General features: G+C 42.6%; 1 protein-coding gene across 3 annotated transcripts; it reads left to right on the forward strand.

Annotated features, from left to right (window-relative positions):
• Nucleotides 1–408: 408 nt before the first annotated feature.
• On the forward strand, nt 409–24,256 carry LOC130128741 (lysine-specific histone demethylase 2). Of its 3 annotated transcripts, XM_056298451.1 has the most exons (22): nt 409–543; nt 845–987; nt 1,095–1,216; nt 1,351–1,440; nt 1,657–1,768; nt 1,880–1,993; nt 2,544–2,582; nt 2,959–3,148; nt 3,419–3,603; nt 3,812–3,982; nt 4,169–4,243; nt 8,953–9,087; nt 11,170–11,341; nt 11,595–11,722; nt 14,861–14,992; nt 15,108–15,182; nt 15,487–15,603; nt 16,530–16,655; nt 18,966–19,088; nt 20,916–21,068; nt 21,360–21,463; nt 22,329–22,352. In XM_056298451.1, the coding sequence occupies exons 1-21, from the start codon at nt 528–530 to the stop codon at nt 21,423–21,425; spliced, it is 2,484 nt and encodes an 827-aa protein (XP_056154426.1). In that variant the 5' UTR covers nt 409–527; the 3' UTR covers nt 21,426–21,463; nt 22,329–22,352. The 3 variants fall into 3 exon arrangements, with proteins under 3 accessions (XP_056154426.1, XP_056154425.1, XP_056154427.1); XM_056298450.1 differs by lacking the exon at nt 21,360–21,463 and having other exon boundaries at nt 22,329–24,256; XM_056298452.1 differs by lacking the exons at nt 21,360–21,463; nt 22,329–22,352 and adding an exon at nt 21,524–22,211.
• The last annotated feature ends 1,249 nt before the right edge of the window (nt 24,257–25,505 follow it).

The following is a 25,505-nucleotide window of genomic DNA, read 5'->3' on the forward strand; positions in this document are numbered from 1 at the left end:
TTTTCTTTTTTTATGAAAGATAAAATATCCCGAAACACAGCTTCAGACGACTAACATTTTCCTCCTGGCTCCATTTATTTTCCCCACTGGGAGCGTATGTCCGTTGCTATGGTGATTACTTTCTTCTACTTCTTCTGACTCTTTATGGCAGTTTCAAACGTTTTCGGTGCCCTGCCGCCACCAACGGAACAGGAGTATGAATCGGGAAACTACTGTAACCAAATTTAATTATCGAAAAAAAAAGGAATACAAAAAAAACAACCATTAAACCCTATCTAAAAATCAAACTGAATTCAAGATCCTATATTATGATTGCTGTCTTGTGCAGAGAGAAAAAGACATCAAAACTGATTCTGAGCTAAACGCCCATTTCCTCCTTGCAGCCGGAAGTAGTTTTGTAGTGACAACAGCGCATTGATTTCCCCACCACAACACAGACAGAGGCTGCTATTTAACATCAAAGGCTTTACATAACCCAAATAAAGCGGCAATAAATCCTGAGTCGCAGAGAAAGAACACAGTCAGCTATGCTGACGGACGCAGGTTGGTCTCCATACTTCATAGTACAGTTATTTTTATGCACCATGCTCTGACAGCCTGATTTCGTTGTCTGCCTGGAATAGGTTAGTGTCATTTAATCTTGCTGTGAGCTGTTGGCTTTGCTGTAGAACCGAACGTGTGATGTAACATTTTCGGTTAACAAATGAAATATACTCGCACAACACGTTGTCCGGTTAGTTATGGTAGTAAGGCCACAACAGCCACAACCACGGCCAACCCCCATGTGAACTAAACCTTCTTTCCATTGCCATTATTATGAGAATAACATGCATTCAATGTTTAGACTATTCTGGGAATGCATCTGGTGCTCGTCGGGCCAAAAAGAGGAGCTCTGTGGAATCACCAGGTGATGGACAGTCCCTTCGCTCCTCAGGAAGGCAGGTCAACGTCCGAGTGAAGCGTGCCAATAACCCTCCTCCTGGACAGGTGTTACTGTCTGCATCATGACCATTCTCAGTGTACCTGACGTGCTCCATCATAGCTTATCTGCGGCGTCATTAGTGTTTGTTTTGACATGTTATATTGGATTTCAGAGCAAGAGGAAAGCCACAGACACAGAGGAAGAAGATGACCAGTCTGAGAAGAAATACAGGAAATGTGAGAAAGCTGGATGCTCTGCCACCTACCCAGTGTGCTTTGCTAGTGCATCTGAAAGGTATCATAATTTATATTCTAACAGAATCAGATCTGAGGAGAATGAAATTCAGTTGAACAGCTATTGTTTACTTTCATGCCATGTCCTAACCCTTCTGTCTGTCTCTCTGTCTGTCTGTCTGTCTGTCTCCTCAGGTGTGCTAAAAATGGGTACACATCCCGCTGGTATCATCTGTCATGTGGGGAGCACTTTTGCAACGAGTGTTTTGATCATTACTACAGAAGGTAAGAAAATATTTACAGGGCTTTAAGTGTGCAGCGAGTCCTATATTGGGTTACATTTCATTACAAGCATCCAACTATGCTGTGCTTGTGCTGTTTCTCTCTGTATTTTTTCCCTCTCTCTCCCCTCGAGCTCTCTTTCACTCTCACCCAGTCTCTGTAAAGATTTGTTTTAGAAATATATAGCCAATTTGATTTTTTTTTTCCTTGTATGGTTAGTCACAAAGATGGCTACGAGACTTATGCATCCTGGAAGAAGGTGTGGATCAGCAACGGTAAGAGTGAACCCAGTCTCAAAGCTTTCATGGCCGATCAGCAGCTACCATTCTGGGTAAGAAATGCATGTTTCCTGGTTCTGCGCAACAGATTTTTTTTTCCAATTCTCAAAACACTCTGACACTCACATTGAACAGTGGGTATTTTTTTCACTGCTGTTCTATAGGTTCAGTGCACAAAACCAGACTGTAGGAAATGGCGTCAACTGACTAAGGAGATCCAGCTCACTGCTACCCTAGCAACAACTTATCGCTGTGGCATGAAGTTCAACAATGTCAAGGTAACCAGGAAATCTGAAGAAAAACCTTCAAAAAGACAATTAATAAATGACATTTTTATGCTGCTCATGACATTCAGCACCCACAGAGATAATTCTTATATACTCAGAACTGGTTGTAAAGTTATAAGTTTCTGCTCAAATATTCTCTGATTACACCATTCCAATTCCAATTTGTGTAAAAGTTTTTTTTTTCCAAATGGTATATTCTTAACGCACTGAACTCAATTTATGAGCAATATTATATAGATCTGAGTATATTTATTTTTTTCTGTTCCCGACATCATTAGCTTCCTCTTAGTGCAGTCAGGCTCTACTAGAGACCAGGTGCATGTCAAACAAAATAGAACAATACTTGTTATTCCTATTCCTATTTATTTTGACTTTTTTCTCAGTCTTATTCTCTTACCCTTTTATACTACTTAAATGATTTTGTTGTTGTGTTTACTACTACCTATTTGAGTAAGCTATAAGGTCAAATTCCCTATTTGTGCAAACTTATTTCCCAAGTGAAGCTGATTCTGACTCTGATATTTTGTGTTTTTTTCCACAGAGTGAAGGACCAGATCAGTGCTCCCAGCCTGAAGACCTGGTGAGTTAGACAGTAAAGGACTGCGCTGATGCAACTGTCTTTTGTTGTTAACAGTTTCTTTTGCCTTTGTTTTGTTAGCCTCTGTCAAAACTAGGAATCTCTTCCCAATGCTGGCCTGGCCAAGTCAGTACCAGCACATTGAGTTACAGACAGAACAGCAATAACAATAACTTAATGATAAATGATATAAAGATTTACCAAGAAATGAAGAGACAGAACGACAGCAAGATAAAAACAGAGAGAAAAATGGAAGCAGTCATACAGCTGTCAGTAAAACATTTTTTGAAAAATTCCTATACGTATGTAAGCTATTGAATGATACTGCCATCATTTTTATCCCTGGCAATTTTAATTCCAAATGGTTTGGTTTCCACAGAGAGTGGCTGAGGTCATCGACAGCTGGTGGCATTCCATGCTGATCTTGCCTCCGCTGTTTAAGGAAAGTCCAGCAAGCCCTTTTCTTGCTGCCTACTACCCCGACTGTGTAGGCATGAGTCCTTCAGGGTCTCTCAGTAACATGTCAACAGAGCTGAGGGCAGAGCACTGCCGAACCATTCAGCCTCAAAGTAAGTCTGTAAACACAGGTGAACTTGCACTTACACATGATATTCCAGTGACGCTGACTGTTGGTTTTCACATATTCGACTGTCTTCATTATGAAAAACAAGAATTAAAAACTTTTTAATGCTAACTTTATACTAATAGCTAATGGTAAAAATAGAGGCTGGTGGTGATACAAGTTGGTTAGCTGTATGCCTGTAGCATCCAGCTTGCCCCAGTGTGTGTTTATAGATCCTGTCATCTTAACTGTAACAGTCATGGCTGTTTTTCCTCAGTTCCAGGGATGTGTCCATACTTTCAACCCTTCTACCAGCCTAATGAATGTGGGAAGGCCTTGTGTGTGCGACCGGACATGATGGAGTTGGATGAACTCTATGAGTTTCCAGAATTTTCTCGTGATCCCACCATGTACCTGGCCCTGCGCAATCTTATTCTGGCCTCCTGGCACAGAGACTGTAAGGTGCAGTATAAACAATGCAGACATTCCCCAATGATAACCTCCAAAAGCTGCATATTTTTTTTTTTACATTTTTGCATATTTTGCATTTCAGATAGTTTTGAAACTTGGTGTGCTGCACTTTAAAATGAAAGGCTTCAAGCGCTTTTCAGTTTGCATGGCGAATAACAATGAATGTTTCGTTCTTTCTTCCTTTCATGTGTTCACTCAGGAGGTGCTGACTCGCCAGAAGTGTGCTCCCCACATCATCGTCCGGGGTCTGGTGCGTGTGCGCTGTGTACAGGAGATGGACAGGGTCCTCCATTTCATGACCAGGAAGGGCTTGATCAACACCGGTGTTCTGGCAGTCAAACAGCCTCTCCTCCCTGAGAAATATGGTTCTGTGAGTGAACCCTAACCTTAATGTAACCTTCAAATCGTCTAACAGGAGCAGTAACCTTAACTTAACCTTCAAATCATCTGACAGGAGCAGTATGCAAAGCTACACATATTTTTGGATATTTTTTCATTAATATCCCCTGGGTCTGTATTGTAGCCAATTTTTTTTCCTTCCCTACATTCTTTGTAGAAGAATGTGATTGTTATCGGAGCTGGGGCATCAGGGCTGGCTGCTGCAAGGCAATTGCAGAACTTTGGCACTCAGGTAACTGCACAGACAGTCAGTCACACATACACACACCTAGACATTTCACTTATCTCTTACCCTGAACTAGGGTTTGTATCCTACCAGGGTCAATCCCAATCCCAACCAGTCCTCCATTTCTCTAGCCTGGGCTTGTGACATGACACAATATTGCCCATCAATGCTCACGCACTCACATGCTTATGTACATTCACTTAACCTTTACCCTAGTCATTATTCGTCATGCTTTACAGAAACACTCTCTCATACATGTATGAATAAATGCTTTTCTTTCTTTTAAAATTTTGAACTTGCTCTTATATGAAGCCCATTACAATGAGTTTTTGAGTAATAAATTTGTTGTGTAAATGAAGATTCAAGATTCTATTGCCGTTCCAATTTTACAGTTGATTTGGAATTTGTTTCGGTGTGCTCAAAGATAACAACAGTAAACATATAACCACACAAAACATACAAGGAGTGTCCACAAAAACATACTGCTAAATTATATTTTTATTATTATATTACTTATTATATTATTATTGGTGGCACGGTGGCCCAGTGGTTAGCACTGTTGCCTCACAGCAAGAAGGTCCTGGGTTCGAACCCCGGGCTGTCCCAAGTCAAGTCAATTTTATTTTATTTGCATAGCCCAATGTGGAGTTTGTATGTTCCTGCGTGGGTTTCCTCCGGGCACTCCGGTTTCTCACCACCATCAAAGACATGTATGTTAGGGTTGATATTCCTGCCTGTGCCCCTGATCAAGGCAATAGGAAAAGAACTGGAGTTGGTCCCCAGGCGCTGCACGACGGCTGCCCACGACGGCTGCCCACTGCTTAGCTACACCGCTAGGTTGGGTTAAACGCAGAGAATGAATTTTATTGTATGTATGTACAATGACAAAGTCTATTCTATTCTATTCTATTCTATTCTATTCTATTCTATTCTATAATTCAGTTAATGCAACCCTATGGCCCATGCCCTTAAAATGACAAATTAAAATGCACATGCTTAAGGAGTCTATACTTGTACAATCAGTGAAGCTTTTAGGATGCGGATTGCTTCAGGGTAAGTGCTCTTGTTGAAGCGAGATGTTCTGGTCTTAATACTGCACAGTCTTTTATCCAGAGGGAGATGATTGACTAGGAGGTTGGCCGGGTGTGAGGAGTCCTGTTAAATTTTAAAACCTTTCTGCTGAATGCGGATATGGTATAATTCAGAAATGGAGGGGAGTTCGCAACCAATTATTTTTGAAGCTGTGTGCATGACTCGAACAGTTGTTATTCTCATGGGCTGTAGAATTGCTGTGCCATACAGTTATTGAGAAAGTGAGCACACTTTCTCTTACAGCTCTGTAGAACTGTAACATTGTAACTCTTGACACTCCAAATTTCCTAAGCTGCCTTAGAAAGAGTAGTCTTTGCTGAACTTTCTTTTGGTTGTGAAGTTGTCTTCCCATTTCAGGGAGGAGGAGATTGTAGTCCCAAGGAATTTGATATGATCCACTCTCTACCACCTGGTTGTTAATGGCCTGGGGTAGTAGCTCTTCCTGGTTTTATGCAAGTTGTTCAGTTCCAGATTGTTATTGCTACACCAGTTGTCAAGAGAGGAGACCTCCTTTCTATAAATTGTCTCATTACAGGAAATCAGTCCCATCAGTGTTGCATCATCGGCAAACTTAGTCATTTTTAGTGTCAGTCAGTCATTGGTGTATAACGAGTAGTAAGGAAGGAGAAAAGAACTTGTACCGATTGATTAAGGAAGGAGAAAATGAATACTTACCTGGCAGGGGCAATACCACGATCAAGAAGGAAGGAGAAAAGGACTTGTACCAATTGGCTAGACAGAGGGACCAAGCTGGGAAGGATGTGCCACAGGTTAGGGCGATGAAAGATAGAGATGGAAATGTGCTAACAAGCGAGGAGGGTGTATTGAGAAGGTAGAAGGAGTGGAAGGAGGGGCTGATGAAAGAAAAAAATGAGAGAGAGATGGTTGGTTGATGAGGGGATAGTGAATTAGGAAGTGCAGTGGATTAGCAAGGAGGAAGTGAGGGTAGCTATGAAGAGGATGAAGAGTGAAAAGGCAGTTGGTCCAGATGACATACTGTGGAGGCATGGAGATGTTTACGAGAGGTGGCAGTGGAGTTTTTAACTAGATTGTTTAACACAATCTTGGAAAGTGAGAGGATGACTGAGGAGTGGAGAAGTATACTGGTACCAGTTTTCAAGAATAAGGGTGATGTGCAGAGTTGTAGTAACAACAGAGGTATAAAATTGATCAGCCACAGCATGAAGATATGGGGAAGAATAGTGGAAGTTAGGTTAAGAGGAGAGGTGATGATTAGCAAGCAGCAGTATGGTTTCATGCAATGAAAGTGCACTACAGATGTGATGTTTGCTTTGAGAATGATGAAGTATAGAGAAGGTCAGAAGGAGTTACATTGTGTCTGTGGATCTAGAGAAAGAGGGAGGAGGTGTGGTATTGTATGAGGAAGTCGGGAGTGGCAGAGAAGTGTGTAAGAGTGGTGCAGGATATGTATGAGGGCAGTGTGACAGTGGTGAGGTGTGCAGTAGGAATGAGGGATGGATTCAAAATGGAGGTGGGATGACATCAAGGATCGACTGAGCTCTTTCTTGTTTGCAGTGGTGATAGACAGGTTGATGGACAAGCTCAGGCAGGAGTCTCTGTGGGCTATGAGGTTTGCGGATGACATTGTGATCTGTCGAGAGAATAGGGAGCAGGTTGAGGAGAGCCTGGAGAGGTGGAAGTATACACTGGAGAGAAGAGGAATGAAAGTCACTAGGAGCAAGACAGAATACCATTCCGCTGTCCTCCCCTTGAATGAGAGAGAGGACAGCGGAATGGTGTGGCTGCAAGGAGTACAGGTGATGAAGGTGGATGAGTTTAAATACTTGGGGTAAACTGTTCAAAGTAACGGAGTGCGGAAGAGAGGTGAAGAAGAGAGTGCTGGCAGGGTGGAGTGGGTGGAGAAGAGTGTCAGGAGTGATTTGCGACAGAAGGGTACCAGCAAGAGTTAAAGGGAAGGTTTACAAGATGGTAGTGAGACCAGCTATGTTGTATGGTTTGGAGACAGTGGCACTGATGAAAAGACAGGAGGCGGGGCTGGAGGTGGCAGAGTTGATTAAGATTTTCATTGGGAATGATGAAGAAGGTGATGAAGAAGGACAGGATTAGGAACGAGTATATTAGAGGACAGCTCAGGTTGGATGGTTTGGAGACGAAGCAAGAGAGGCAAAATTGAGATGGTTTGGACATGTGTGGAGGAGAGATCCAGGGTATATTGGGAGAAGGATGCTGAATATGGAGCTGCCAGGGAAGAGGAAAGGAAGAAGGCCAAAGAGGTTTATGGATGTGGTGAGGGAGGACATGCAGGTGGCTGATGTGACAGAGGAAGATGCAGAGGACAGGAAGGGATGGAAACCGATGAGCCGCTGTGGCGACCCCTAACGGGAGCAGCCAAAAGTAGTAGTAGTAGTAGGTGTATAATGAGTCGAGCACTGGTGAGAGGACACACCCCTGAGGGGCACCTGTGCTAATGGTCAATGAGTTGGAAAATACATTTTTGAATTTGACAAGCTGTGTTCTGCTCAGCAAGAAGTCCAAGACCCAGAGGCATCGAGACTGATGGAAACCCAGCTTCAAAAATTTGTTATATAGCCTTGTGGATATTATTGTATTAAAAGCTGAACTATAGTCAATGAACAGTACCTGAGCGTAGGTGGCAGGTGCCTCTAGATGCTGCAAGATGGTGTGGAGACAGAGAGATACAGCATCATCCACTGGTTGGGATCTAGCACAGCACTGGACAGATGTTTACATACTATACGCCCAAACACTTTCATGACAACAGATGGTAAGACAATGGGCCTGAAGTCATTTAAACAGCCAACAATGGGCTTCTTAGGCACAGGAATTATTCCTGCAGATTTAAAGCATAATGGTACTTACACTGTTTGATAGACCAGTGTAAGCACATTGTAACTGCTGTTTTGGAAAATGCTATATATAGATCACTTATATAATTACTTACAAAAGGTTGACTCGGGGGCTTCCACTATAGGCAGACTGCTTGCGGGTTGATGTTTTATCAAAATGACAGTAGAATTCATTAAGTTCATCAGGGAGCTTGGGGTCATCATTACAGGCTGAGTGTTTGGCGTTACAGTTGGTAATTTGCTGCAGTCACTGCCATACACCTTTGCTGCCCTTGTCCTGGAGCTTGTTCTCCAGCTTATGTTTATAATTGGTGTTAGTCTTCCACACTGCCCGCTCAAATTAATATTTTGTGGATTTGTAGAGTTCTCCATTTCCCCTCTTGAATGCACTTTCTCTTCCTACATAAGATTTTAATCTCTCTGCTGAACCATGGCTTGTTGTTTGTTGTTACTAAACACAGTCACAGTCTTGGATGGAATGCACACAGTTTCTGAGAATTGGATGTAAGACGAGACGATTACACCAATAAGTCATGGCATGACTCTTTAAAGACCAGTCTGTAATATCTAAACAGTTACTAAGCCTCTCCAACTTTGCATTTTGATATTTGCTCCTGTTTGGTCTGAAAATAGTGTCCATGTGTTTTTCTTTATGCTTTTACTCAGGCAACTTTTTCCAGCTAAATTCTCACCAAGAAAACAAAGGATCTGTAATCCTAATATGACCTGTTGTCGTATTGCAGACTTGACCTTGTACATTTCATGGGATTACAGGTGATGGTGCTGGAGGCAAGGGAGAGAATCGGCGGCCGGGTGTGGGATGATACATCACTGGGTGTCACTGTTGGTCGGGGAGCTCAGATTGTCAATGGCTGTGTAAATAACCCCATTGCCCTCATGTGTGAGCAGGTGAGATTCTTTCATGAATTGTACATAAAAATGTTTGTCAAAATGTAAAAGGTGAAATCTTTGCAAACTGTGCAGGAGGTACTGGTCAAGTCAATAAAAAGAAAAAGAAAATCTTTGCACACCTCAGGAGAAACATAGATGATCCTTGAATTCCTTGCTGAGCACATAGCATTATATACTACGCACAAAAGTAAGGAAATTTGTGTTATGGTAGATTATTTCTTTGTTGTAACAATGCTTCTTGGCAGTAAATGTTATACCGTTGGAAAGCCTTTTTATTTCCCTTTTAAATGATGCCACATTTGTAAGGAACATGCATTTGTGGGATGAGCCGCAGAGCTGAGTATGTGGGTTGCGCCCATGAAAAATTTGCCAAATCTTCTCTGCCAATGCCAAACAGCTTATTTTGCTGTTGCTATTGACTCTTGTTTTGAGCTTCTGGTACCCCAGGTGCTGACAGTCAGGTGCCTGATATAAGATTTATTGCCAAGAAGCATTGTTACAACAAAGAAATAATCTACCAAGCACACATTTCCTTACTTTTTGTGCTAAGTTTAGATACACTGATGAACCAAAACATTATGACCACCTGCCCACACTGATAAGACAAAACATTATGACTACCTGCTTAATATGCTGTTGGTCCTCTATATGCCACCAAAACAGTGCTAACCTGCCGAGGCATGGACTCTATAAGACCCCTGAAGGTGTCCTGTGGTATCTGGCACCAAAACATTAGCGGCAGATCCTTCAAGTCCTCTAAGTTGCGTGGTGGTGCTGCCGTGGATCGAACTTGTTGGTCCAGCGCATCCCACAGACGCTCAATCAGATTGAGATCTGGAAAAGTTGGAGGCCAGGGTAACACCTCAAACACTTCATCATGTTCCTCAAACCATTCCCAAACAATGTGTGCAATATGGCAGGGTGTATTATCCTGCTGAAAGAGGCCAATGCCATCAGGGAATACCATTGCCATGAAGGGGTGTACCTGGTCTGTAATGAAGTTTAGCTAGGTGGTACGGGTCAAATTGACGTCTACATGAATGGCCGGACCCAGGGTTTTCCAGAAGAACATTGGTCAGAGCATCACACTCCCACCACCGGCTTGTTGTCTTCCAACAGTGCATCCTGGTGCCATCATGTCCCCAGGTAAACGGCACACACGTACATGGCCATCCATTTCATCTAAAAGAAAACGGGACTCATTGGACCAGGCGGCTTTCTTCCACAGCTCCAACGTCCAGTTCGGACACTTGCGTGCCCATTGTAGAGGCTTTCACCAGTGGATGGATCATCATGGGCACTTTGACCAGTCTACGACTACGGAGCTCCATACACAGCAGGGTGCAATGCACTGTGTGTGTCGACACATTCCCCCCGTAACCATCATTAAAATTTTCTGTGATTTGTGCCACAGTAGACTTTCTGTCAGTTTGGACCAGACGGGATAGCCTTCATTGCCCTTGTGCATTGATGAGCCTTGGGTGCCCAACACCCTGTCACCGGTTTGTGGTTTGTCCCTCCTCGGACCACTGTCAGTAGGTACTCGCCACTGCTGACTGGGAGCACCCCACAAGCCTTGCTGTTTCAGAGATTGTCTGACCTAGTCATAACAGTTTGGCCCTTGTCAAAGTCGCTCAGGTCTTTACTCTTGCCCATTTCTCCTGCATCCAACATGTTGACTATGAGAACTGATTGTTCGCTTACCATCTAATGTACCCAGATTATCACATGTGCCCTTGTTTGAAGATGATAATCGTTATTTGGTTCACCTGTGAGTGGTCATATTGTTTTGGCCATCAGTCTACCTTCAACAGAGCCGCTAAGTGAGGAAGAATAAAGCAGGTAGCGAGTTTGAAGAGGAAGTGATGTTATTTTGGTTTGCAAGCCTCTAGGGCAGAGCAAATCCAGATTCAGCCATGTTTAGTTGGTTTGATGTTAGTGAAGGTGCTGATATAACAGCGGTGATTGTCGCATTTCAGTTAGGTCTCAGCCAGTAACGCAGTGTCCATAGGTGTCAGTCAAAAACAATGGAACTTCAGGATTGTAGCTTTAACTTGTTTTTTTTTTTCTCTTTTGCAGATGGGCATCAAGATGCACAAGCTTGGAGAGAGGTGTGACCTTTTCCAGGAGGGAGGACGGGCTACTGACCCAGCCATCGACAAACGCATGGACTTCCACTTCAACGCCATCCTAGATGTAGTGTCTGAGTGGAGGAAGGACAAGTCACAGAACCAGGATATGCCACTGGGAGGTGCTGCCACATTATTATTATTAGATAATAATAATAATAAAAAAATCAAAGGAACATAAACATTCAACTAAAGAACAAAGTAGAGGAAGAAAGTCTGTACTGCATATGTCTCTATTTGCTAAATGTATGTACTATATTGACCTGTTTCTTTGTGATGTCAGCAACACCTCTCTTAAGATAAGTTAATGGACAAAATAATTTGTTAGTGTTGAGGTGTGTCATTGATTTATTTGTATGAATTTTTCCTCAACAGAAAAGGTCCAGGAAGTCTACAAGAATTTTCTCCAGGAGTCAGGCATCCAGTTTAGTGATCTGGAGGAGAAAGTGCTCCAGTTCCACCTCAGCAACTTGGAGTATGCCTGTGGAAGCACTTTAGACCAGGTGTGGAAAAAGTTTAATCCACCTAATGGCAGAAAGGCTCATCAGTTGTATTCTTGGCCATTAATTCTCATATTGGAGTCCCTGTTCATCTGTTTTGACAGAAAAACACAGCTCAGGTTGGTTGGCATTTTGTTTAGAAAAGAAACTGACAATAATTTTGGGTCCTCTCAAAGAGGCTTATGTTTCTGTTGAACTGAGTACAAGAGGGTACGCTGGCGTGAATTGGCTGCTGCTTCTCCGGGAAAAATTGTTTGTTGCACAATTTTATTTTTTATGTTTTATCATTCTATCAATGCTAATTCATAGGATAGGTCCTTTATTTATTTATTTTTGGCATGTTTTACTACGATGGATTATTTTTATTTTTTTGTTGTTGGAATTTTCTCCCTAATTGTACCCATCTAATTACCCCACTCTTCCAAGCCATCCTGGTCGCTGCTCCACCCCCTCTGCCGATCCAGGCAGGGCTGCAGACTACCACATGCCTCCTCTGATACATGTGGAGTCGCCAGCCGCTTCTTTTCACCTGACAGTGAGGAGTTTCGCCAGGGAGACGTAGCACGTGGGAGGATCACGCTATTTCCCCCAGTTCCCCCTTCCCCCAAAATACCCCCCAACCGACCAGAAGAGGTGCTAGTGCAGTGACCAGGATATATACCCTAATCTGGCTTCCCACCCGCAGACACGGCCAATTGTGTCTGTAGGGATACCCGACCAAGCTGGAGGTAACTTGGGGATTCGAATTGGTGATCCCCGTGTTGGTAGGCAGCGGAATAGACCGCTACGTTACCTGGATGCCTGGGATTATCCTGATGTTAATGCCAAACTTTTTGAGGATGGCTGCTGGCGTTCACCTGGATCTACTCCCTACCTGCCCCTACCCTGCCTGATGGAGCTCCCACCCTCTGTCATGCTACTGCCGCTGGATTCTCAATCTCTCCGTGACCTGCAGTTTCCATGCTAGCTGGCCTTGACAGATCTACAGCACTTGTCAGAACCAGTAGGACTCCTTCAACCATGGTCAATTTGCTCATTTTAATCATGGTTACCTTCTCGAAGCCCCCCGTCTCTTGGTACATAAACTGCTACATTGAGGGAAACCGATGTTTCAGTAAGTGTTAAAAAAAAAAAAAAAGGTATGTGAACAGGGGCTCTGGCCGAGGTTACTACTTTAACCCAAGTTGCAATAATATCAACTGCATAACGTCGCACGGACGCGCACATCATTTGGCTCGGGCTGTAGACTACAGTCTACTGCAGCCTTTGCAAAAATGTGTGGGTGCCTCTGCTCCCATGAACCCCATTCGCATTGTATTTTTTAACACCCAGTCTCTGACCAATAAATCCACTCTGATCCATGATTTTATTACTGACGATGGCTCAGACTTAATATTTTTAACCAAAACCTGACATAAAGGGGGTGATTTTTTTTTCTACCTAAATGAGGCATTCCCATTGGGTTATAATCAGTTTGAAAAAGCCCATGCTCGTGGCCACGGTGGTGGCATTGCTGTCCTGTACAAGGACTCTATACTCCTCCAACCACTGTCTGCTTCTGTCCAATCCTTTTGAGTGCCTTGCTTTTAATTGTTATCCACCAAAATCCCCAATGGTTATACTAATTTACCGCCCTTCAAATCTCACCCATCCTTCTCTCCGGAGTTTCTTAACTTTCTTACTTCAGTATGTCCCAATCGCTCCAGTTTTTTTATATTGGGTGATTTTAATAGACATGTGGATTCCCCCAAATGTTCCATGGCTGCTGATTTCCTGGCCCACATGGACTCATTAAACCTCACACAACATGTGAATGGCCCCACCCACAACCGCTGCCACACACTGCACCTCATTATCACTGGAAATGTACCTGCCTCTGACCTAAACATCATTGAGCTTGGTGTCTCCAACCATAAGGCTGTATCACTATCACTGACAAGTCCATCCTCCAATAACCCCCACCCCCACAAAGAGGGTCATGAGGTACTGCAGCCTGCACAATCTGGACACTGCCCTTTTTCTTGAATCCATAATGTCCATCCTCTCAACTGATTTCAGCTCAATCTCCCCCAATGAATTGATCAACCTCTACAATACCACACTGACCATCTCCCTCAACACCCTTGCCCCTGACCAAATAAGGAAAGCCACCTTCCACCGCACCTGTCCCTGGCTCACTGATGATCTGCCCACCCATGAAGACCCATGGCCACCAGATTTCCTTTTTTTCACCTATAGCCAGACTGAAGCCATCTCTTTCAAAAGATGACACCAAAAAAAAAAAAAACTGGCCCATGCAAAAATCTTCTTAATCTTCTCCTGAATTGATTATGGCAATGTCCTTCTCTCCGGTCTTCCAGTCAAATCTGTCAACCATCTACAACTCATTCAGAACAGTGCTGCCAGTCCTCAGTGGCTCAGAAAAGTCAGTCCACATAACCCCCATACTTGCCCAACTTCACTGGCTACCAGTCCATTACAGGATACATTTCAAAGTCCTCCTCCTGACCTACAAAGCCTTAAATGGCCAAAGCCCCAGTTACCTCAGTGCCCCATCACCACCCACAAAACCCTCACGCTCCCTCCACCCTAGCCAGTTCCCACTGCTCCATACCCCCTTATATGTCTCCTGACGATGGGAGACTGACTATAGCCTTCCGCCTATAGCTATAGAACAGTTAAAATGGAAACCCATTCGGCTGTGTTAATGTGCAAAGCCTGTATGCTATTCAGAGGCTTTGATTCATTCCCACGTGGTAATAACGGAAATGGCAATGCTAGGTGCAGGAAAATAACTTTGCAGTTTCTGGTGACCATTCCACGGCTGTCGACAATCCATTATCTGCATACTGACTAAGGTCTGTCACTGCTCTGCTTAATGTCAATAGTCTCAAATGGCCCATGTCAAATCTTTTTGTAATACACGTGTGAATAAGTTAATCATTGTAAATCACATTTCAGTGGCCTTACGCATACGAAATAGGTAGCGATTGTACAGAAAAGGGCTCTCTGTACAACCCAACATGCTGTAATGCTCTCTCTGCTTTCTACCCATGTTATGACTGATTAATCCATCTGTCCCATAAATGTTTAACTATTAATATTTTGGAGAAACATAATGTATGACATTCGTTTTCATAGGTGTCAGCAAGATCCTGGGACCACAATGAATTTTTTGCCCAGTTCTCAGGAGACCACACCTTACTCACCAAGGGCTACTCTGTTTTACTCCACAAACTGGCTGAAGGCCTCGACATCCGCACCAACTGTCCGGTTTGTCATTGAATCGTTTATTAATCCTACTTGCTGCTTTTCTACACATTACATTAAGATGGTTATGTTGAAAAAATATATTCCTGAAAACTGGATTTTTTTTTTAATATTTCAGGTTCAGGCTATAGACTACTCAGGTGATGTCATCAAAGTTACCTCCTCCAATGGGTCACAGTGGATGGCACAGAAGGTGAGCGTAGAAAGGAATTTGTAAAGAGAAAAAACGATGAAACCTTGAAGCTTCACTAAAGACTGAGAAAGCCTCAGCTTCTGTGTTGAGGGGTTATGGCAGCCAAAAGACAATGGGCTTTTGACCTTCAAGATATGACGTTAAAAAGGGGGAACAGCAGTAATATATCTTCTTTTTTTTAAAACTTTTATCCAAGACAGCGGTTTTACAGCATGGGATAGGTGTATAGGCATATGTGGGAATGAGACCAATTTATAGATTACTATAGCGCATCATTTTATTTACATCCACTTTACCTGTTTAGGTTCTTGTCACGGTCCCGTTGACTTTACTTCAGAAAAACTTGATTCAGTTCAACCCATCACTGCCAGAGAGGAAGCTGAAGGCAATCCACAGTCTTGGAGCAGGTATCATAGAGAAGGTGAGAGGAACAATAATGTTAAAGTTTGTCGTGCATAACAGACGCTCGGGAAGATGTTTTAAGTAGGGGGGCTGTCAACTAAAACTAAAAGTGTTGTGGTGAGCTGGTGTGGAAGAATGAGTCGAGAGGCAGAGGTCTCTTTTTAATCGCAACTCCCATGCCCCATACACCACACGACCCCGAGAGTGCTCCTTTATTCACACCGGCCAGAACAGACAACAACATAACAAGCCCCCCCCGATGTCCCAAGTGGCGACATCAGTCCCAGTCACTGTCCTACAGTCAGTTAGCCTGAGTCGAACCCCCAAAACAACAACATGAGAATAACCACAACATGAACACCACATCATTAAATAGAATTTTAAATCTAACATTAACAGTCCCATCAGCCATTGTGCTGCCCCAGCGCAGAACCGCCGACAGTCAGAGCGACCGCCTCCCCTGGTCGCTACAGTATGACGTTGTTGTTTTGTTTGTAAGGCTTGTGTGTAGCAGATTTGGAATTGAGTGTTTACTCACTTTATTATGAAAAATGTACATTCCACACAATGCTACCCCACTGTTTAAAATAAAGGTATGTTTTATTTTTTGCATTTGTACGTTAGGAAAAGTTAGGCATACTGTTGGGTCTAAGATGTTACACATAATATTCCCCTTAAGCAAATGAACCTCTGCCATTAGCCAGCTGAACTGTGGCTGTAACTAGCCGGCCTGTTTACCCAGACAAGCCCAGTAAGGATTATCCTCTTCTAGTTGGACTAAGGAGTTTTTGTATCTAGCGAATACTGCGGCTTGTTGATGATAGATTGACTAATTGATAGATTTACATTCTTTGTGTATTTATCTTATGGGGAAATTAAATAGTTTCCTGTGTTGTATGCTTCATTTAATTAAAAATAAATGGTTTTCAAACCATTTTCCCCCAGATTGCGCTGCAGTTCCCATACAGATTCTGGGACAACAAAATCCAAGGAGCAGACTACTTTGGTCACATACCCCCCAGTCCGGACAAGAGGGGCATGTTTGGTGTCTTCTATGACATGGACCCGCAGGTTTGTCCCAGCAAGTGTTTTTGTTTTGTTTTTTAACCCAGCAGATCTCAACAGTGTCACCGGTTTCTTTTTTAAAGGAATGGTCGCCAATGTCATTCTGAAAAAAGACTGTAGTATTTTGAAATAAGAGGCTGTTATGTAGTAGGTCAGGCCTGCTTTATTAGAAAGGAGAGAGGAGAGCTTTACTGATTGTCTCTGTTGTGTCCATAACTGGATGCTGTGCTGTAAGGACGCCCTGCCAACACATTTTTGAAAACATCTATTAATTAATCTATTAAAGCCTTGCTGGCCAGAAGGCTCCGCTAGCTGGTGCTTCGTGTTGATGTCCAAGCTTCTTGCAGTGTGATCGGTTCATCTTTTGGCTTGTAAAACTAACCCTTCAACAAAAAGATGAGTCATCCTCCCATGACTGAAATGGCAAAGATATCATTTATTGCAACAGGGTCAAGAAAAGCGAACTCTTAATTGTTTCGTATATTTTTAAGTGACATTAGACAACAAGTATCCCAGTCTGGTAGTTAAATAAACAAAGGAGGATGGAATGTCACAGGTTATATAATAATGAAAAGCAGTATCAAGAAAGTACAGTCAGATAAATATGACTGAGAAATTGACCAAACCACATTTTGGTATAATTGAGAATCGGAGTAATTTTATCTAACCAAGAACAAATGTTACACCAGCAAAAAATTTTTTTAACATTTTTGAATGGGTGCTGACCCATAAAACAGCTGTGCACAATCTAATATTGCTGTGTTGGTATGGTTCTCACGACATCATAATTAATGTTGCTCCAGGACCATCATTGCAAAGTTGGGCTGCACACTATTAGGAAAACATGTGATATGCAATAACATTGTTGAATATTGCGATGACGATATGACTCGCGATAAATAAACAAATATTGAAGTATACAGTTTTAATGTCTGTCTGCTTTAGGTTAGCTGCTAAGACAGACCCCAGACAATGAACAGACTATGTACACTGAATTAAAAAAATCAAATCAAATCAGTTTTATTTGTATAGCCTAATATCACAAATTACAAATTTGCCTCAGTGGGCTTAACAGCAACACAACATCCTGTCCTTAGACCCTCTCATCAGATAAGGAACAACTCCCTAAAAACCCCTTTAACAGGGAGAAAAAATAGGAAGAAACCTCGGGGAGAGCAATAGAGGAGGGATCTCTCTCCCAAGACGGACAAAATGCATTATTTCCATTCCAGCAACATGGTTTTATTGGAAAAAAATGCACCTGGCTACACCGCTATATTGACAATGAACAAATACCACAACTTCGTTGCATGGTAATACAGTTCCTTCATCACTTTAACAGAACATCTAGGCCTATTTAAAGCAGCTACTAGGAGTTAATATTATAAATGATTATGTAACAGTCTCAATTTAAAACTGATGTCTTACCAGTTTTGCAGAGAGAGTAACTAATGTTAGAATTTTATTTCTTAGATTATATTTTGTTGTTACTGAGGCGGAATTGGCCAAGTGACACTATTGCCTTTTTTCCAGAAGGGGACACCAAAGTCAACACAAACTCCTAGTAGTATGCAGAGTGTGAATGCATGGCATGTGCATATACCATTTATTGCAGTTCAAGCAGTCTTTTGCGATACGTATATCGCACATATTGATATCACGATGAAGGTAAATTTTCGATATATTGTGCAGCCCTATAAAGGACCAATCACATTATTGTGATGTTGTGCCTTTGCAACATGGGATTCCCCCCCCCCTTTTCTCCCCAATTGTATCCGGCCAATTACCCCACTCTTCCGAGCCACCTCAGTCGCTGCTCCACCCCCTCTGCCGATCCGGGGAGGGCTGCAGACTACCACATGCCTCCTCTGATACATGTGGAGTTGCCAGCCGCTTCTTTTCACCTGACAGTGAGGAGTTTCGCCAGGAGAACTTAGCACGTGGGAGGATCACGCTATCCCCCCCCCAGTTCCCCCTCCCCCCCGAACAGGCACCCCGACCGACCAGAGGAGGCGCTAGTGCAGCTACTAGGACATACCGACATCCGGCTTCCCACCTGCAGACACAGGCAGTTGTCTGTAGGGACGCCTGACCAAGCCGGAGGTAACACAGGGATTTGAATCGCCGATCCCCATGTTGGTAGGCAACGGAGTAGACCACCACGCTACCCGGACGCCCTCAAAAATACCAAAGTTGACCTAACATAACCTCAACCTCAACCTACTCTTAACCTAACATTTACCTTACCCTAACATCTAAATAATTATAAGCCAGGAAGCTTGACATTACAATATAGCTCATTATCTTCATCCGTAGGGGAAGAAATCTGTTCTTATGTCTGTCATCACTGGGGATGCTGTACCCGCCGTCCGAGACATGGAAGACAAGGAGGTCATAGATGAATGCATGAAGGTCTTGCGTGAGCTTTTCAGGGAACAGGTAACACTCAGGCTGCACAAAACCAAACAGGCTGCACAAAACCAAAAGAAAAAAAAATGTCACCACTAAATTGACACATTTGTTATGTGACTAAAACTGATGATAACAGATAATGATCTACTAACAGTATGGTGTCTCAAATCAAAGATCTTTCATGCATTTTAAAAAACATGACTTTATGCATGCTCGATAGTCCAGGTAAGGAAATACATAAAGTTGAATCAGTTCACCTGGACACAACGTTTATTGGGAGAAACGTTTCATCACTCATCTAAGTGGCTTCTTCAGTCTCAACTGACTGCAGGTATCCCCACCCTTATAAACAGTACAGTATAATGACATAACGGCATAACGACCAAAACCAACGATCGGTTTCATATGCAAGTTGGCGTAACCATTAGCTAGAGTCACAATGGCCATGTCAGGAATCAGGAACACTTCGTCACTTTGTTTTTAATGAAACGAAATATCGTTTCCCCCAGCCCATGGCAGTGCAACAAAAACACATATCTAAGAACTACAAGGACACACATATCCAAACTAACACATATATCCAAACTAACACATATATCAAAACTTTAAAAAAAAAACACTGTCCAAGGGAACAAATGCCACCCAGGATGACTGTCGGAACTGCCGGTCTGCATGGGCTAGCAGTTAGCTTAGCCTGTCCCGCTTCTGCGTCCTGTCAGACCACCTCGGTGTTTTCTCTTCGGGTGAAGCTGCAGGCAAGGGCTGTGGTCCTTGGGCCCACCGGACACGGCAGACCAGGCTCCCCTAGCCGATCCAACGCCTGCTCTCTCAGCCAGACACCCTTGACACACCTCCCCGCATGCCACACGACGACACCAAAAACACCACAGTCAACGCCAGGTGAAGCCGCTGCCAGACCGCCCTTGGTGTTATGGGAACTGCTGGTCTGCATGGGCTATCAGTTAGCTTAGCCTGCTCCCCTTCCACGTCCTGTCAGACGCCCTCGGTGTTACCTTCTCGGGCATGGCTCCGGGCAGGGCTGTGGTCCCTGAGCCAACAGGATGCAGCAGACCATGCTCTCCGAGCCGATCCAGTGCCAGCTCTCCCAGCCATCAAACGAAGATAAAACTTGGACACAGACGTGGACAAAGACGCTGCATGGACGGTACTGGGTGAGGCTGCTGCAAACGTGAATTTGCGCCGCTCTCTTCCCACACTGGAAGCGGGGTGTGTACTATTTACAGAACGTTGGGGAATAATTGCAATCACAACATTGTAAAATGACGACAGATGTACTCTTAGTCTCATGTGAAGAGGGAACAACCATCCTTGAACCGAGTGGGAGGGCTAAGAGTACCTCTTTCGCCATCTTACAATGCTGTGATTGCAAACATTCCCCAATTCTCTGTGAATAGTACACATGGCCATTGTAAATCTAGTTAATGGTCATGGTAATTTGCATATGAAACCAATAGTTGGTTTTGGTTGTTTTCTACTGTTTATAAGGGTGAGGATACCTGCAGTCAGTTGAGACTGAAGATGTCACTTAGATGAGTGATGTCTTTATGCATGCTCAATAATCCAGGTAAGAAAATCACAGAAAGTTTTTAATCAGTTCAGCTGGACACAACGTTTATTGAGAGAGAAACATTTCTCTCAGTAAACGTGTCCGGATGAACTGATTCAACTTTCTTTGATTAGATGAGTGATGAAATGTTTCTCCCAATAAATGTTGTGTTCAGATGAATTGATTCAACTTTCTGTGATTTTAAAAAACATTTTCCATGCTCTGTTTTGGAATTATTATTATTAGCTAATAAAATGAGTTGTGACTTATTTCATAATACTTAATAGGAGGTCCCAGAACCACTGAATTACTTTGTCACACGTTGGAGCAAAGACATGTGGTCCCAGATGTCCTACAGCTTTGTTAAGACGGGGGGCAGTGGAGAAGCCTATGATATCATCGCTGAGGATGTGCAAGGAAAAGTCTTTTTCGCTGGCGAGGTGAGACCATGGGTGGATTACCGAACGGGCCTACAGGGCTCAGGAGGCCCCAAACCAGAGACTGTATGTGAAGTCGTTGTTAACTTTACATTTCTTGTTGCATAGGCAAACGACTTAATCATTCATCTCAATTACAGAGCCCCAAAAGTCTTACTGAAAAACTGAAGGACACTGCAGCTATGTAGCTATGTCTTAGTTAATATGCTGTTGGCGTTAATTGTGTGTATGTGCGCTGTAAATCCTTTTGAGGTACAGGTGAATGAATTAAGTTATTGTGCTGTTGGCTGCAAGTTAGTGTACCTGCCCTGCAAGGGAAGGGGGCTTTTACACGTCCATGCCCAGGGGTCCATTGTCTGATAATCCACCTAAGGGTGAGACTGCTTCCATCTTTCAAGGCAAGTGTATCATGAAACATCTCTTTCTGTAAGAAGAGCTAACAGTTTACTTTTTCTTAGGCCAACAGGACATCCGCTCACAATCAGAAATTACATAGACAGTTGGAAAGCTGAAGGGAAGAAGAGTGAGAGAGACACGGGACCGTAATTTCTGTCAGGATTTGACCATGGTATTCATATAGAGTAATTCCTGCAGAAGCGTATATAATCAATTGATGACCCCTTCTGGAGCACAAAACTCAGATTCTTCACTTCACAGGACACCTCTTTGTCATCCAATTGTTTGTTGATTTTTTTTTTATTATTATTATTTATAGCGGGCAGTCCACTCACCTTTGTATTTTCTCATTTCATTTTTTTAGACAGGGCTAAAGCTGAGGGGTAGAGAGAGTAGGAAAGACACGGGAGAGATCCTTTGTTCCTGGCAGGATGTGATTCTAGGCCAGCACAGAAACTCATGCAAATTCAAAGGTGGTGGATGTTAAAGCTGTACCATCTCGGAACTTTTAATGTGCCAGTAGTTATGGGTTCATTTTCAAGTTTAGCACATGCAATTGTTACGCACGGTGCAGGCGGTGCAAAGAAATCCTGACTCCACAATACTTTCAACTGAATTAAAGGGTCGTAAAATAAGTATGCAAAAAAGCTTACAAACAAACCCAAGATATAGGTAAATATGTAATATCCAAAATAAATTACGAAAGAAAATAGATGATTTTTAAAAATGAGTTTTAAAAATATAGAAGATAAATTCTGGCCTAACTGTACATACTGATATTATCATAGAATGTGTCTTTGCAAGTGTGAAATTAAGCAGTTTGTAACAAGGCATTAAAAAGTAAATTTTATTGGTTTATGTTCTCAGGCCACCAACAGACACTTCCCCCAGACTGTAACAGGGGCCTATCTGAGCGGGGTCCGAGAGGCAAGCAAGATGGCTGCTATGTAAACTCCGTCCAAGAGAGCACTCACAAACACCAGCACCGATACACAGGTTGCACAGAACAAAGTATTGGACAGTTAATCAACCTGTACTGTGATACAAGGACTGCTCCACTTAAAATGGTGTCTCAGCCATTGTACTGTAATGTGTACTCATCAGCAAAACAGCTTCAGCCACTATCCAACAGTAAGGACTTTCTCAGAATATTTAACACAGGAAACCAAGCACTTTTTAATTTTGTACAATTTCTGTGGGTAAAAAAATGCAAAACACAAGACTTCAATTTTTAAGGGCGAACTGAACGTTGTGAATTATGTGTACACCCTGTCTAGCCTTGCCTGGATGGTGGTATCTTAGCTTTGGTTTGAACTTAATGAGTATGATAAATGATAATGGGTTTAACGATAAGAACCTCTGGTTGAAATGGTCAGGAAATTTCAATTTGAGAAATATGGGTGCATAAGATATTGGAAAAACTGTCATTTGGATCTTCTTTAACTTCATGAATCCAATCTCCTTCAGGTTAGCTGAAGACATACAATATTTAGTAGTCTTTTGAGAGGGACATGCCAATGTTTTACACATCATTAATGGATTTGCATTGTACTGTAGATTTTGTGATTAATGTGTAGGTACAGATTCTGAACTGAGACAGCTACAAGATTACAGATGGTAGTATTTCTGCAATAGCACTTTTCATTTAGAATGGTTTATTGAGTCAAGTAGGAAAAAAAAGACTTAAAAAGTCAAAATTTTCCTCATCTTGGCAGGCTGGCTTTCCCATAGGACATGTTTTAAGAGTTAGCATCTTTCTCAGGGATGTGATAAGAGTACCAAGTTGCAGGAAAAAAAAGTGGGAGAGAGCAGAAGTACAAATCTTCTCCATGAGCTGAGAGCAGTGTGTTGAAATCAGACAAAACATTTCAAGTCCTGCAAAAATCAGTAAATTAATAAGTAAATGATAAGACAAATGAATAAATCAATCACATCCCTGTTTTCAATAATGTGAGCTCCCCGATAACTTATTTTTTACTTTTCTGAACTTGGGAATGGAGTAATGATGTCCTTGTTTTCTTCGTATAATGAAAATAACGGCTCTGCCAGATTTCTGTCTGGACATGAAAAATATCGTCTTTTTCTTATTTCCTGAGTCTTCTGTCTGTCAAACCTTACACTGCGTGAATATTTATCTGTGCGTATGTAATAAAATTATTTTTCAACTGTTACCGTAATTTCTCTTCTCTCCACAGTTTCCATTACAACATTATCACGTGTGCAAATAAGCATGTGACTTCTTACATCCAAGCCGGTCATTTTGACAGTTTCGGATTTTCAAAGTTTAATAAATTTGTGGGGGGGAGAAGATACAGACTTGCTGCTCACTGAATGGTCCTAAATTGCATATATTTGCATTAAAATGAGTTTTAGATCAATTGCACACAAAAAAAGTTATGATAAGCTCTACCATGATCGGTTAAAATGACCGCATGTAATTTGCGCATCATTACAGGATAGCGTGAGCGTAGCGTAAGCGTGAATAAGGCCTAACATCCAAACAAATCCCTATTTCTTGCTGGGGTGTACGTTCACGCACAACGCTAGGGGAGGGGCTTAGACCAACGGCCCCATCTCACAGTACTGTTCGGCCCGTTGTCTCCCTCCGCTGGCCTCATCTGTCATTGACCCTCTCGCCGAGAGTTTTCCCCATACGGACTGTTATTAGGCCCCGTGCTTCTCATCCACACGAGTCGACGTATCCAATAGTAGAAACAACAACCGAATATCTGGAGCAAATATCTGCAATTTGCGTCCTATTTGTTGTACTATGTACTTGTACTATGTGTTGGTAGGCAACGGAATAGACCGCAACTGTATTGTTTATAAGGGGTGGGGGGATACCTGCAGTCAGGTTAGACTGAAGAGGTCGCGTAGTTGAGTGATCAAACATATCTGTCAGTATCAAAGAAGGTTGAACCAGTTCATCTGGATACAACGTTTATTGACATACGTTTCCTCACTCAACTAAGTGACATCTTCATACTGAAGATGACGACCTGGATTATTGAGGATGCATCAAGATATCTGTCAATAAACGTTGTATCCAGATGAACTGATTCAACCAGACCACTGCACTTCCGCGTTCGAACGTTAGAGCGGGGGGGGGGGGGCTAGAGGGCGATAGAAGCCGGCAAGTTTGAACACGGTTTAAATGGCTAACTATGTCGCTACGTTGGCTGCTGCGGACAAGAACCGATATTTGCGAAAAATTCGCAGTATCGGTGGCCAGTGTCCTTTCAAGGGACAGTAGTCCGGGTGCATGGGGTCCTTTGCATTACACCCTGAAATGATAAAAGGCAAAAATTAAATCACACATCATGGCCTAGAGCAGCCATGGGGAAAAGACATACGAACTAGGCTACATTTTCAACAAATGTTTGCATTTTATTCAATTATTGCTTTTTACTGGATTACACATGACTGCATACAATGATGCACGATATACTACTCAATAAGGATGACAATAATAATGTGATAACAATGTTTGCATTTTAACTGGGTAAGGGAGACCGGGGTAGTTACCCCTTGTTTCTAGGAAAGATAAACAAAATTGAGCATGTGACCAAATATTCAGGGGGGAGGGACCATTTTATGATTTTTAATGGATAAAAATACATATGGGTTTGAAGAATGTGATCCCATTCAGACAGGTTTAGCTAACTGTGGAATTCCATATAGCTACCGGTTCTTGACATTTTGGTGATTATAAAATGTAGAATAGACGTAACCTATTATTAGCTGGTTAAACTAGCTAACATTACCAGTGATGAAGTGCAGACCGCAGACGTAAACATGTTTGCTGTCAGGATCTCAAAGTTGTCCATCCTTGTCTTTCCTTCTGATCGCCTGGAGCCATTTCAATCGTTTTTCTCCCTCCTTCTGCCTTTTAGGCAATACAAAAAAACCCGAATATTTGGGTTGTTTTTCTTGTTAACAGTACAGTCCACCACACAGCAACTTTTGGGCATCGTAGCTACGGCTAGGCTGCGTATCTAATAAAGTGCGGCTTGGCGGCTTGGGTTTTCTATCCCCCTCTCCTGG

This window comes from Lampris incognitus, chromosome 18 (assembly GCF_029633865.1).
Source record: "Lampris incognitus isolate fLamInc1 chromosome 18, fLamInc1.hap2, whole genome shotgun sequence".
Taxonomy (NCBI): Eukaryota; Metazoa; Chordata; class Actinopteri; order Lampriformes; family Lampridae; genus Lampris; species Lampris incognitus.